At 48.0% G+C, this 13,893-nt stretch overlaps 1 protein-coding gene across 1 annotated transcript; it reads left to right on the top strand.

Annotated features, from left to right (window-relative positions):
* The first annotated feature begins 6,618 nt into the window (after positions 1-6,618).
* On the top strand, positions 6,619-8,155 carry LOC127310826 (uncharacterized). Its single transcript, XM_071822000.1, has 3 exons — positions 6,619-6,798; positions 7,238-7,617; positions 7,711-8,155. The coding sequence occupies exons 1-3, from the start codon at positions 6,619-6,621 to the stop codon at positions 8,153-8,155; spliced, it is 1,005 nt and encodes a 334-aa protein (XP_071678101.1).
* Positions 8,156-13,893: the final 5,738 nt, after the last annotated feature.

Raw genomic sequence — 13,893 nt, 5'->3', positions numbered from 1 at the left:
TAGCCACCGGTATACCCGCAGCGGGACACTTCAGCCTACAAGTCGAGGAATCTTCCAAGTGCTGTCGCCCGAAAGAGAGGAATCTCACACATGGGAGCAATGCCTTGCACCATTTGGTGAATCACACCTTCCAACACACTTTCACACATATCCTAGGTCCACATGCAAGTGTTGGTGGCATTCCGGTGCTCCGGCGGTAGTTCCCCCCCGAAAACGGCGGTCTGCGTGCCTCGGGGTCTACCCTAGATTTCACCGCGCGAGGTTCCACCAACATACTTTTTGGTAGGTTTAGTTTTGTTTAGGCCATATACACATGTAAAGCTAGGTTTGGCACACTTTGGCACATTGTAGCCACCGGTATACCCGCAGCGGGACACTTGACCTACAAGTCGAGGAATCTTCCAAGTCTTTGTCGCCCGAAAGAGAGGAATCTCACACATGGGAGCAATGCCTTGCACCATTTGGTGAATCACACCTTCCAACACACTTTCACACATATCCTAGGTCCACATGCAAGTGTTGGTGGCATTCCGGTGCTCCGGCGGTAGTTCCCAGCAGCGGTGCGTGCATCGGGGGGTCTACCCCCCTAGATTTCACCGCGCGAGGTTCCACCAACATACTTTTTGGTAGGTTTAGTTTTGTTTAGGCCATATACACATGTAAAGCTAGGTTTGGCACACTTTGGCACATTGTAGCCACCGGTATACCCGCAGTGGCACACATGACCCTACAAGTCGAGGAATCTTCCAAGTGCTGTCGCCCGAAAGAGAGGAATCTCACACATGGGAGCAATGCCTTGCACCATTTGGTGAATCACACCTTCCAACACACTTTCACACATATCCTAGGTCCACATGCAAGTTTTGGTGGCATTCCGGTGCTCCGGCGGTAGTTCCCCCCCGAAAACGGCGGTCTGCGTGCCTCGGGGGGTCTACCCCCTAGATTTCACCGCGAGGTTCCACCAACATACTTTTTGGTAGGTTTAGTTTTGTTTAGGCCATATACACATGTAAAGGTAGGTTTGGCACACTTTGGCACATTGTAGCCACCGGTATACCCGCAGCGGGACACTTCAGCCTACAAGTCGAGGAATCTTCCAAGTGCTGTCGCCCGAAAGAGAGGAATCTCACACATGGGAGCAATGCCTTGCACCATTTGGTGAATCACACCTTCCAACACACTTTCACACATATCCTAGGTCCACATGCAAGTGTTGGTGGCATTCCGGTGCTCCGGCGGTAGTTCCCCCCCGAAAACGGCGGTCTGCGTGCATCGGGGGGTCTACCCCCCTAGATTTCACCTTGCCGGCGCACCATGATTCTGCCGCGCCGGTGGAAAACACCTTGCCAGCGCACCATGATTCTGCCGCGCCGGTGGAAAGTGGTGCCGGCGCACCACTTTGTCGCCGCGCCGGCGATGATGGCACATTGCCGGCGCACCAGCAAGGAATGCTGCACCGGCGACAAAATGAATCCGTGTAGTTTCAAAATATCATTAAATAATACACATGTTAAAATACAGGTTTCATATAATTTTGAAATAGATTTGAATCTTTAAATGGTGAAGAAAAAAAATTTATTGTACCAAAGCGCACGGCAAAGGTGATTTTGCACGGCAAAGAGCTCTTTGCCGTGTACAGGCGCACGGCAAAGGTGGAGCACACGGCAAAGAGCTCTTTGCCGTGTACAGGCGCACGGCAAAGGTGGAGCACACGGCAAAGAGCTCTTTGCCGTGTACAGGCGCACGGCAAAGGCCAGCCCCACGGCAAAGAGCCAATCATTATCTGCCAGCTCGACCGGCCACAGGCCACTCTGAGCCACACACACGCACACGCGCCCGTCTCCCTCGCCCCCGGCCTGCTGCCCCCCGCGCGCGCCGCCGCCTCGCCCTGCCCACCATCGCGCCGCCGCCCCGCCGCCTCGCCGCCGTGCCTCCCGGCCACCGCCCCTCCCGCGCCTCGCAGCCTCCCCTCCTGCAAACCCGCGCCCCGACGCGCCTCCCGGCCACCTCCTACCGTCGCGCCGCCACCGCCTCGCCGCCCCGCTCGCCGGCCCCTCCTCCCGGCTCGCCGACGCACCGGCAGCGTCCTCCTCCCACCTCGCCGCCCCAGGCCAGATCCCCTCCTCCGGCACGCCGGCAGATCGAGTACGTGCACCCCGGCCCCGATTTCGTCCCTGCATATATGCAGCTTAGTTTAGGACCCGGCCTGCAGCTTAGTTTAGGATTTAGTGTATTTAGGATTGATTGGATTTAGTGTAGTTTAGTTTATGATTTAGTGTAGGATTTTTAAAATTAGATTTAGTGTAGGATTTTTAAAAATAGGATTTAGTGTAGGATTTTTAAAAATAGGTTAAAAATAGGGCAATGTAGAAAAAAAAAGATAATGTGCTGCAAGCAAATTATAAGTAATAGTTGTCAAAAAAAAATTTGTGTTCGCTTCCATTAGTAATTCATTTTCTCCATTTCAGACGATGCTTCGAGGAGGACACGGGGGGCAGCGTCGCGAGGGTCTCTGAGGGGGCGTCCCGGATCTTCTTCGAGGTGGACACGGGGGGCGGCGTCGCGGGGGTCTTTGAGGGGGCGTCCCGGATCTTCTTCGCCGATTCGCTCACGCGTCAAGGGTAAAAATCTCGCCCCTATGTACCTAGGTTTTTTTTTGGGTCCAGATCACCAAGTATGTCGCGATACCTAGGCGTCTTTTCCCGACCGTAAGGGTTACGCGGATAAATATGCATTAGTGGTCTCGCATATTATGAACCGTAACTCTTACGGCATTTATCGGGACAGTCGGCGGATGCGTAGTTGGGTACGTTCTCCCTGCTCTACCCCGATCCGAGTCAGGATTTCGGCAGCGCTTCCCCGTTGTTCTCCGGATGCACACCCCTCTCGGCTTTTTGGCGAGACGTGTATCGGGAGAGCAGCGGGGAGGTGCTGCCGAAATTCTGTCTCGGATCAGGGTAGAGCAGGGAGAACGTACTCAATCTACGGATCCGGCGGCTGCTAGGAGCCCACCTAGTAGAGATTCAGGTTGATGCATGCATAAAAAAGAAAAAAAAAAGAAAATGTGGATCATGTTTGATATAAATTCTAAGTTCGTCTGTTTTGGTGCTGATTAGAGGATGGATAACCGTGACTGGATGTACGATGGCAGAATCGGTCCGTGGAAATATACTGAGGAATGGGGAGAAAAGACCAAGCAGTTCGTGGACAGCGCGTTTGACATCCCTAGCAGACCCAGGACAGTTTTTTGCCCTTGTAGTAAGTGCGCTAACCAAAAAACACAGGACAAGGAAACTATGAGTCTTCACCTGATCAAGTCTGGGTTCAAACCGTCCTACAAGATTTGGACTTTTCATGGAGAAAAGGCGAAGAAACGTGCTAGGAAGGAGGTGCGGCAGATTCAGCCTAGGAGAGAATATGATACTGGGTTTGATAGGTGCCTAGAGAACTTGGCTAATGGTAATGTGCCTGAAAGCCCTCATGTAGAGGCGGAGACATCTAGGGATGCGGAGACAAGTGAGGAGCCGGAGGAAAACACAAAGAAGTATTACGAGGCTTTGTTTGCTTCGCAGAAACCCCTACACGTAAATACAGATGTCACCCAACTAGATGCCATCGCTCGCCTTTTGGCCTTTAAGTGCCACAGGAATCTGTGCAGAGATGGGTTCGATGAACTTCTGGTCCTCGTTGGCAGCATTCTGCCGAAAGGGCACCTCTTGCCGCAAAACTTCTACTATTCGAAAAAATTGCTCAGTGACCTCAAGATGTCATCTCAGCAGATACACGCTTGTCCAAAGGGATGCATGCTATTCAGAGAGGAGCATGCTAACACAAATTATTGCATCCATTGCAAAAGCTCTAGGTACTTTGAGGTTGACACCAATGGTGATGGTCAGAAGAGGCAGACCACGGTTGCCAAGAATATCCTCCGCTATCTTCCAGTCCTACCGAGGATCCAGCGGCTCTTCATGACCGAGGATACTGCCCAGCAGATGAGGTGGGCTGTAGAAGGGATCAGACCAGACAGTGGCAAGATGATACATCCGTCGGATGGTGCTGCATGGAAGAACTTTGTCAAGAAATATCCCACGAAAGCCGGTGACCCGAGGAGCGTAGCAATTGCGATATCAACCGATGGGTTCAATCCATATGGTATGTCGGCTGCGGTATACGATTGTTGGCCAGTGTTTGTTATTCCCCTGAACCTACCCCCTGGCGTCTGCACGAGATCAGAGTACATGTTTGTGTCGATGATAATCCCAGGACCGAAATACCCGGGTAAGAACATGAACGTGTATCTGGAACCACTGATTGATGACTTGCTTCTTGGCTGGGAAGATCGCGGGATCCGAACTTATGACGCGGCAAAGAAGGAACACTTCGATATGTATGTCTGGTACCACACGTCTCTGCATGACTTGCCAGCACGTGCTTTGTTCTGCGGGTGGTGTACACATGGGAAGTGGCCTTGTCCGGAGTGCAGGCAAGCCGTGACTTTCTTCTGGCTAAACAAGGGTGGCAAGTATTCCTGCTTTGATGAAGCTCGACAGTTCCTTGAGCAGAATCATGAATACAGGAGTGATGTAAAGAGCTTCAAAAAAGGCCGTGTTGTCCATGCACCGAAGCCAATTCCGAAGACCGGACAGGAAACCAAGGCCGAGTTAGACGCTCTCCAGCCTAACCCTGATGGGAATGGTTTCTTGGGATATGGGGAGACACACCAATGGACCCACAAGCCGTGCTTCTGGAAGCTTCCTTACTTTGAGTTTCTGGAGCTCCCGCATAACATTGATGTAATGCACACCGAGAAGAATATCAGTGAAGCCATTTGGAGCACCATAGTGGACACTGAGAAGACGAAGGATAACATAAAGGCTCGAATTGACCAAGAAAAGTTGTGCGATAGGCCAGAGTTGAACATGAAGCCACCTCATGGTGCCAAAAAAACTTGGACTAAGCCACACGCTCCGTTCTGCCTCACAAAGGCCCAAAAAAGGGAGGTCTTCCAATGGATGAAGGACTCCTTGTTTTTCCCTGATGGGTTCGCAGCCAACTGGATGAGGGGTCTTAACATTGAAACATTGCGAGTACAAGGACTGAAGAGTCATGACTACCACGTATGGATTGAGCGGATAATGCCGGTGATGATTCGAGGCTATGTCCCTGAGAAGACTTGGCGAGTGCTAGCGAGGTTGAGTTATTTCTTCCGCCAGATTTGTGCTAGGGAGTTAGACACTAAAGTGATTGAGAAGCTGGATGAACAGGCACCCATGTTGCTTTGCGATCTAGAGAAGATCTTTCCTCCAGCGTTCTTTAATCCGATGCAACATATGATCCTCCACCTCGCGAAGGAATGCTTAAAGGGGGGCCGAATTGGGGCCGTTGGCAGTTTGGTCCCGAGAGAGAAACACAAAAGCCGTCGGATGACTGGCAATAAATGCAAGATCGAAGCATCCATAGCCGAGGCAGTCCTGAACGTGGAGGTGGCAAACTTCACCACTAAGCACTATGATCCCAACATTCCCACAAAGCACAACCCGGTCCTCCGTTACAATGCCGCCAACAATGAAGATGTACCCAAGCTTAGCATCTTCATAGGGCTTGGCGGCAAGTCAAGTGGCTCGAAGCCGTACACAACAAATTTACATGAGCGGGAGTTGATCCACTCATATGTCTTGAACACCATGGTGGAAGTGAAGCCGTACATCAAGTAAGTGCTAACCATTTAGTTATTCGCAAACATTCATCGTATGTTCGTGGCTAACTCTTCCTCCGTTCATTCTTATAGACAATTCACGGCTAAATATTGGAGGTATACCCACAGGGATCCTACCTCGGAAGAATCCAAGGATATTTTCGATAAGGGCGGCGGTCACGGTTTCAGTAGCTGGTTATGTTGTTTGGTACTATCCTATCCAAATTTGTTTGTAGACTGTCGACATTTCGGCCGACATTTCTTGTTCTAAACTTGTCGTCCTAATCTTGTAGGCAAGAACTGACAAAGACATGAATCCCTTGCTACGAAAAATTGCTAGGGGCTTCAACCATTCCGTCGACTCGTTCAATTCTTATGACGTGAACGGGTATCGCTTCCGAGACTCCATCAATACACAACAAGCCGTCCAAACAAGAAGACAATAAATAGCGGGGTGGTATGTCAAGGTGATGATGGACTCCATTACTATGGAAGAGTCGAGGGTATATACGAGCTGAATTACGGGTTTGACAAAGGGCTAAATCCCGTCGTATTCAAATGCCATTGGTTCGACCCACGTCGCGTGAGACGGGATCCTGAAATTGGATTGGTCGAAGTTGAAAGAAGCTCTGTTTATAAGGGAGAGGACGTGTACATTTTGGCCACCCAAGCCTTCCAAGTATTCTATCTCCCGTACGCGTGCCGAAACCCGACCAAACGTCTACATGGATGGGATGTTGTGATGACGGTTCCTTCACGCATTAGGCCACCCCGCCAAACAAGGACGATTACCGCGCGTAGACCCCTCAACAAGGACTGTTGATTTTTATCAAGAAGAAGGGCTCCCCGGTCATTTCACTATCGACTTGTCGGCCGTTGTTGATAACATGGTCGTAGACGATGAGCAAGAAGAAGATGCGGTTATGGAGGAAGACAATGAAGAATATGAAGCTGAGGATGTGTGTGCCGTAGAAGACCTAAGTTTGCTCGAGGCGTTCAAAGCAGGCATTGACCTAGATCCAAATGGACCACCTCCAGGTTTCATCGATGATTATTGGTTCGCTGAGCCTGATGATGATGAAACATGTGGTCCAAATACGGATGTCGACATAGGCTACTGATCTATGTAGTTGTAATTCTGATGCTATCCTATATATGTACTTGAACTATGTGTTATTTGTAATAAACTATGATCTATGTAGTTGTAATTGTGAGGCTATCCTATGTCTTGAACTATGTGCTATTTGTAATAAACTATGATCTATGTACTGAACTATGTGCTATTTATTGTTGATTTCACTAATATTCATCTGTTTACATTGCATACTAATAAACCACTCTTTTCATTGTGTTTTAGGTGATTGAAACATGCCGCCAAGAAAAAGAAAGGGAGGTTTCAAAAAGAAGATCAAGGCCGTGGCTGAGCTTGTGGGACTTTCGAGTGGTTCGTCGTCGCAGACACGTCCTCCCTAGCGCTCCTCCTAGCCCTCCACCACGGAGGAAGAATGCCCAGCCACGGCGACTTCGTACCCCTTCTCCTAGTCCTCCCCAGCCGAGGATGATGACGAGGAGCAGTGGGGTGGGGAGGACGAGGAGGACGGTGAGGAGCACGGTGGGCAGGACGAGGAGGCCGGTGGGGAGGACGGTGGGGAGGACGGTGGGGAGGACAGTGGGGAGGACGGTGGGGAGGACGGTGGGGAGGACGGTGGGGAGGACCTCGAGGAGGATGAGGGGCTGGGGGGTATGCCGCAGGAGCTAGACCCGACCCTAGTTTGGTCTCCGCCGGTGGAGGAGGTGTACGTTGCAGCCGAGGAGAGGCTGGAACCACGGGACAAGAAGCCGTATAGGCGCGGGATTACGAAACTCCCCAAGCTAAAAACTTGGGCCTTCCGCGATGTTGTTCTCGTGCCCGCTGGAAAGAGGTACATGCTGATTTTGGCATTCCATTATTGAAATTTTTATCATTATACATATTTTTATCACATGCATACTGATTTTGGCATTTCGTTGTGCAGCATGTTCAAGTATGGCGACCCGAGGAGGAAGCCGACACGTGAGTACCCGAACATCCTTGGAGGCATAATTAGGAAGCATTTCCCTGGGATTGTCAATCTCCCTACTGGTGGCCGCGACGTGGCTTGGACTTGGAAGCACTACAGCTACGCGGAAGATCCTAGCGGCAAGTACGAAAACATGCAAGAGCGGGTTGTCCGCCACTTCGGGTACGTGACTTTTGGCTTCTTAGCATTCAAACACTTCTTGGCTACCAATAGTTGCTCTAATTCATCTTATTTTACCTATGTGCATGGTTGCGAGAAATACTTCAAGAGGGCTGAGGGCAAGGAAATTGCGTGCGACGTTATCTTACACGAGTTGTGCGGGGTGAGGGTGAGCGGCATGCACTACGAGGCACGTGTCCGGTGCGTCCGCGGCGGCACGCCGAGCGCAAAGTTTGGATGAGTAAGGCTGATTGTCGGGATACGCTCATGGCACCGTGGCAGTACATGCAGGTATTAGCATCGATGTGTTATTTATTTCCGCATTTTCATGTAGTTTATGTTCTAATAATGGGTCTATCTTGTGTATGTAGCACCCTCCTCAGTACGTCGGGGAAGACAGGGCGTGCTTTCTTGCGATGGTCATATGGTGGACATCCCGCGAGTACGCCGGAAGCACGAGGAGGGCAAGCAGAAGCGTTCGAGAGATGGGAGGTGGATCACATGTCCTGGGCAGCAAGAACTTGGCCCTTACCTTGCAGGATGAGGTGAGCAAGTGGTTTCTTCATTCTTTCGTTTTATGTTATTGCTAGCCCCGCAAGTGTCTCCCTCTTCACTTAATTGCATGTACTCTTTTGCGGGAAGTGAAGACGGGCGTGGCACCAAACTTGTTTGGCTTTTTCCAACAGTCGAAGACCAGGAAGGAGCCGCATCCTGAAACGGGGTCCTTGTGGGTCAACGACCTAGCGGAGGGCCAGTGTGGCGCGTACCGCTCGAAGTTCAAGGACAAGCACGGCGAAGACGCCGACCCAACCACCGAAGAGTTTGACGTTGAGGTTGCGGTGCTTGCGGGACAAGGCAAGAAGGGTGGCCGCCTATGGATTGCTGACGGGTTAGTCGACCCAAGTACCATTCCATCTCTACGCGGATCCGTCGTGGGCGTACGAGCGAGCAGCCTCGGGTAGAGACCCGCCCACGGGCTTCGGACCTAGCTATCGAGAAGTTACGGGTAAGTTCTTCGTCGATCCTCTACGCTTCATTACATGTTTTCCATTGCAATGTTACTGACATCGCGGCAACACAACGTAGGCGGAGATGGAAGAAAGGGAACGGAGGCACCAAGAGGAGCAGATGCAGATGCAGCAGCAGCTTAGGGAGAACATGCAGATGCAGCGGCAGATGTTGCAGCGGATGCAACAACGGCGACAGATGTTCCAAAGAGATGTTCATGAACCAGACCGTGCTGACTTCACCACCGGGGAGTAGTGGTCCTAGCACGTCGTGTCCTCCTATGTTCCCACATTTTGTAAGTGGTTAACTTAATATCTCCGTCTCAATCTTGTTTGTTGTCTAACCGAACTTTGGATATTGCAGATCCCCACGCCCGATCCGGCTGTGATGGCGCTCCTCCAGCAAGCGCCAAGTCAGAGCCCGCTGACACCTGGCTTGACCGTCAACAATACGGGCATCATCCGGAGCTGCAGCAGTTTCTAGGTGAGTTCTCCTACACTTCTAATTCTTCCATACCATGTCACTTGTGAATTTTAGCCATTCAACCATGTCAATTTTAGCCAGTATGTTCAATTTTACCTATTCCATGTTAATTTTAGCCATTCCATGTCATCCTTAGCCATTATGTTGAATTTTAGCCATTTCATCCAAATTCTAGCGATTATGTTCAATTTTAGCCATTCCATGTCAATTCTAGTTCTTCCATGTCAATTTTAGCCATTCCATGTCAATTCGAGTTCTTCCATGTCAATTTTAGCCATTCCATGTCAATTCTACTTCTTCCATGTCAATCCTAGTTCTTACATGTCAATTTTAGCCATTCCATGCCACTTATGCATCTATGAACTTGTAGGAGGACAAGGAGGTGGAGAAGGACAAGGAGGTGGAGAAGGACAAGGAAGTGGAGAAGGACAAGGAAGTGGCGAAGGTTGATGTTGCTTGTGTATGAACTTGTTGTGCGACTTGCCGCATTCTATGTTGGAGACTTTGTTGTTGATGTTGGACTACTTGTTGTATGAACTAATTATGTGATTTGGAACTATTGTATGGACTTTGTTGGACTACTCTTGTATGAACTTTGTTGTTGATGATGCAAATACTCTATATATTGTGCTATATGTGTATCTGGATGATTATTGCTATTTGTGAATTGCATATGCAGGGATTAATGGGGAAGCAGGGAAATTCTGGAATTTTGGCAGCATCTTTGCCGTGCATATGCACACGGCAAAGAAAAAAGCACACGGCAAAGGCCTTCTTTGCCGTGCACACACACACGGCACACGGCAAAGGCCTTCTTTGCCATGCACACACACACGGCAAAGAGCCTCCAGCTGTGCACTGCGCTGCGCCCTGTGTGCTGGTCTGTTTCTTTGCCGTGCGGGGTGTTGGCGAAGCACACGGCAAAGCCGACCCTGTGCCGTGCGGGTTGGAGGCGGAGCGCACGGCAAAGAACGCCGCACGGCAAACATTTCAGACGCACGGCAAAGAAATCTGCACGGCAAAATAGGGATAGCGCACGGCAAAGCATGGTTGCACGGCACAACAGTGCTTTGCCGTGCAGCCGAAACGCACATACCGTGTTAAATCTGCCAAACCGTGTTAATTTTCCTAGCAAGATTGATCTGGTATATTAAATCTGCCAAACCGTGTTAATTTTCCTAGCAAGATTGATCTGGTTAGGGTGCAACACTTTGGCAGATTTAATATACCAAATTCAGAGATGTTTATGACCTTTGATTTTTGGACAAGGTCAGTGGAACCTGCATGGACAGCAGAAGATGTTTGGGTTAGGGTGCATGATCTGCCAAGTCCTGTACTTGATGATTTTCTGGCTCTCTGGGCACTTGGGTCTCTTTTTGGAAAGACAAAAGATATAGATATGGCTTTTACTCGTGCTAATGACATTTTGCGTATTTGTATCACTTGCCTCAATTCAAGTCTGATACCTATTAGGATGGATGTCAGAGTACATGAACAATTCTATAGACTTAGATTTGAGGTAGAAGGACTTCAACCCAATATAGCTTCTGATGTGCATATGGATGATGCACCTAATGGGGATGGGGACATGGAACACGATGGACATAGGGAAAATCAAGAGGATGAGGCTAGCAGGCTTGGTTCACAGAATGATGAGGAAAAGAATACAACTACAGGTGGTACTGATGTCAATATACCTGGTGGTGCAAATAGGCTTGAGGTATCCCCAATAAAGTTTGGGCTACTACAGCCGTTGGAATTTATGGTGGAGTCTCCCATGGTTACTTTCAGTGAATCGGTTTATGAGCATATAAAAGAGACTCTAGGGTCGAGGCAGCAGGTGGTGTCTGTTTGTGATGTGCAAGAGGATTCACCAGATGAAGCAAATATGATATGTGCATCACCTGTGCTTTTAACTGAAGATTTGGTATCATCTGGTTTTCAGTCCGAGACACTTACTGGGCAAATTCTGCTGAAGCCAGTCCAGCCCGTTATGCATGAGAGTACGTCGATCGGAGAAGCAACGTCGATCACGCCTACTCAGTGTGCTACGGCATTGTCTGCCAATGCATCTCAGGCTGCAGTTTTGGATACGATGGGCAAAATTTCTATTGATGATGGAAAGGCATCTAGCCCTTCTCCGTGTATGACTCCTGTTGGAGTAAATAAGGTACCATGTTTTGGAATTTTTAATGATAATGATCATACAAACAATGCTTTTTCTTCTCCTAATATATGTTTTTCGTCCAAGGCTTTTGGTGCAACTCCAATTTGCAAACCTTCTATGACAGAGGTTATCAGCTTTGGAGGGATTACTCCAAATTCGATGAAGGGAATTCGGTCAAGTGCTAGGTTGAGTGCTCAACCAAATGCGGATGTGTCTCAGATGGAAAGGGCGATGATGCTTGCCTCTAAGCGTGATGACGTTCAGGCTCAAGGTACACAAAAATCAACGATCCCTTCCTTTTCTGCTTTTACTGATGAGCAAATAATTGATAAAGCTACTGCTATTGGGGTGTCAATGGGAGTTAACTTGGATGATAGATTACATGCGGCTAGATTAATTAAGGATATTGAAAAACAAAGAATGATAACTTTTCTAGATACTAGTAATAGCTCTGCAAAGGAGGGTCTTGACACTGTACCTACTTGTCTAGCAGTGAGCCGTGCTTCAAATCTTTGTGAGGACTTAGATGAGGAAGATCAATATTTTGGTGAAGATCATTCACAAATTTTGATTCCTCGCAAGGAAAATAAATGTCAACGTAAAAAAAGGTCTTATGACAAGACTAAAGTTAGGAGAAGTGACAGACTAAGGCTTAAAAAGAAAAATTATTTTTGATGGAGGGTTTAAGGGGTTTGACATGGAATAGTGAGGGGTTTCGTGATCCGGGGAAGCATATTTTTGTTAAAGAGGCGATTCGTGATCACCGGTTGGATTTTATTGCGCTTCTGGAAACTGGTCGTTCGAATTTTACTATTCCTTTCTTGTCTAACTTGGCTGCGGGTCAGAACTTTGTTTGGTTCTGTTTGCCACCGCATGGTAGATCTGGGGGCATCCTTGTAGGAATTAATACTCAAACACTTTCAGTTAAAAAGGTAGATAATGGTGATTTCTGTGTAAAGCTCCATATTAAATCTAAATTTGACGGTTTTGAGTGGATTTTAGTCCCTGTGTATGGTGCAGCACAAGACAACCATAAAGCGGAGTTTTTATCTGAGTTAGTCCGGTTATGTGAGGTCGAGACTTTACCAATACTTTTAGCAGGAGATTTCAATATTTTGCGAAGACCAGAGGATAAAAGTAATAATAATTTTAATGCTCATTGGCCTTTTGTGTTTAATGCAATCATTGAAAATTTAAATCTAAGAGAGATAACGCTCTCTGGTAGACAATATACATGGGCAAATAGGAGAGAAAATCCAACATATGAGAAATTGGATAGAGTTTTGGCGAGTGTTGAGTGGGAACAAAAATTTCCCTTAGTCACTGTGCGGGCACTCACACGAGCTGGTTCGGATCATACACCTCTGTTAATTGACTCCGGACAACATGCACATCGGGGCAACAAACCTAAATTTTCTTTTGAAATCGCTTGGTTTCAACACGATGGTTTTTATGAAATGGTTTCTACTGAATGGGCAGCTGTGGCCCAGGGAACCTCACCTATCCAAACATGGCAGAATAAAATTAGACACTTAAGACGTTATCTCAGAGGGTGGGCAAAGAACTTAAGTGGAAAATATAAAAAGGAGAAAGAGCGTCTTCTAAATATCATTGATACTTTGGATATACAGGCTGAATCCAATCCGCTGTCAACATTAGAAAGGGAAGAATTAAAACGGGCACATGAATGTCTTAATAAATTGAGACGTGATGAGGAGCAAAAATGGGCTCAGCGTGCGAAAGTTAAGAATATCCAGGAAGGAGGTAACAATACAAAATACTTTCACCTAATTGCAAATGGCAAGCATAGGAAGAAAAGAATTTTCCAATTGGAGCAAGACGAAGGAACTATAGTTGGTGATGAGAATTTAAAAACATACATAACTGAATTCTACAAACAACTTTTTGGGGCACCTGAGCATAACTCATTCTCTTTGATGGAGGAGCATGTGGCGGATATCTCACAATTGTCACAAGACGAAAACACTTTGCTCACAGCACCTTTCACTGAGGAGGAGGTCTTTGAGGCTATTTCTCAGATGGAACGTAATAAGTCCCCCGGACCGGATGGCTTTCCGGCAGAGTTTTATCAACATTTTTGGAATATAATCAAGGCAGATCTGATGGCTTTATTTATACAATTTCATAGTGGGGAGTTACCCCTCTATAAACTTAATTTCGGAGTCATTACGCTCTTGCCAAAAAAGGAGAACGCGGTCCAAATCCAACAGTATCGTCCGATTTGCCTTCTCAATGTGAGTTTCAAAATCTTTACTAAAGTAGCAACGGTGCGTACCTCTGGTTTAATTCATAAAGTTATC

This window comes from Lolium perenne, chromosome 6 (assembly GCF_019359855.2).
Source record: "Lolium perenne isolate Kyuss_39 chromosome 6, Kyuss_2.0, whole genome shotgun sequence".
Classification (NCBI taxonomy): domain Eukaryota; kingdom Viridiplantae; phylum Streptophyta; class Magnoliopsida; order Poales; family Poaceae; genus Lolium; species Lolium perenne.
Note: the sequence above shows the minus strand (reverse complement) of the source record. Positions and strands in the feature narration are given on the sequence as shown.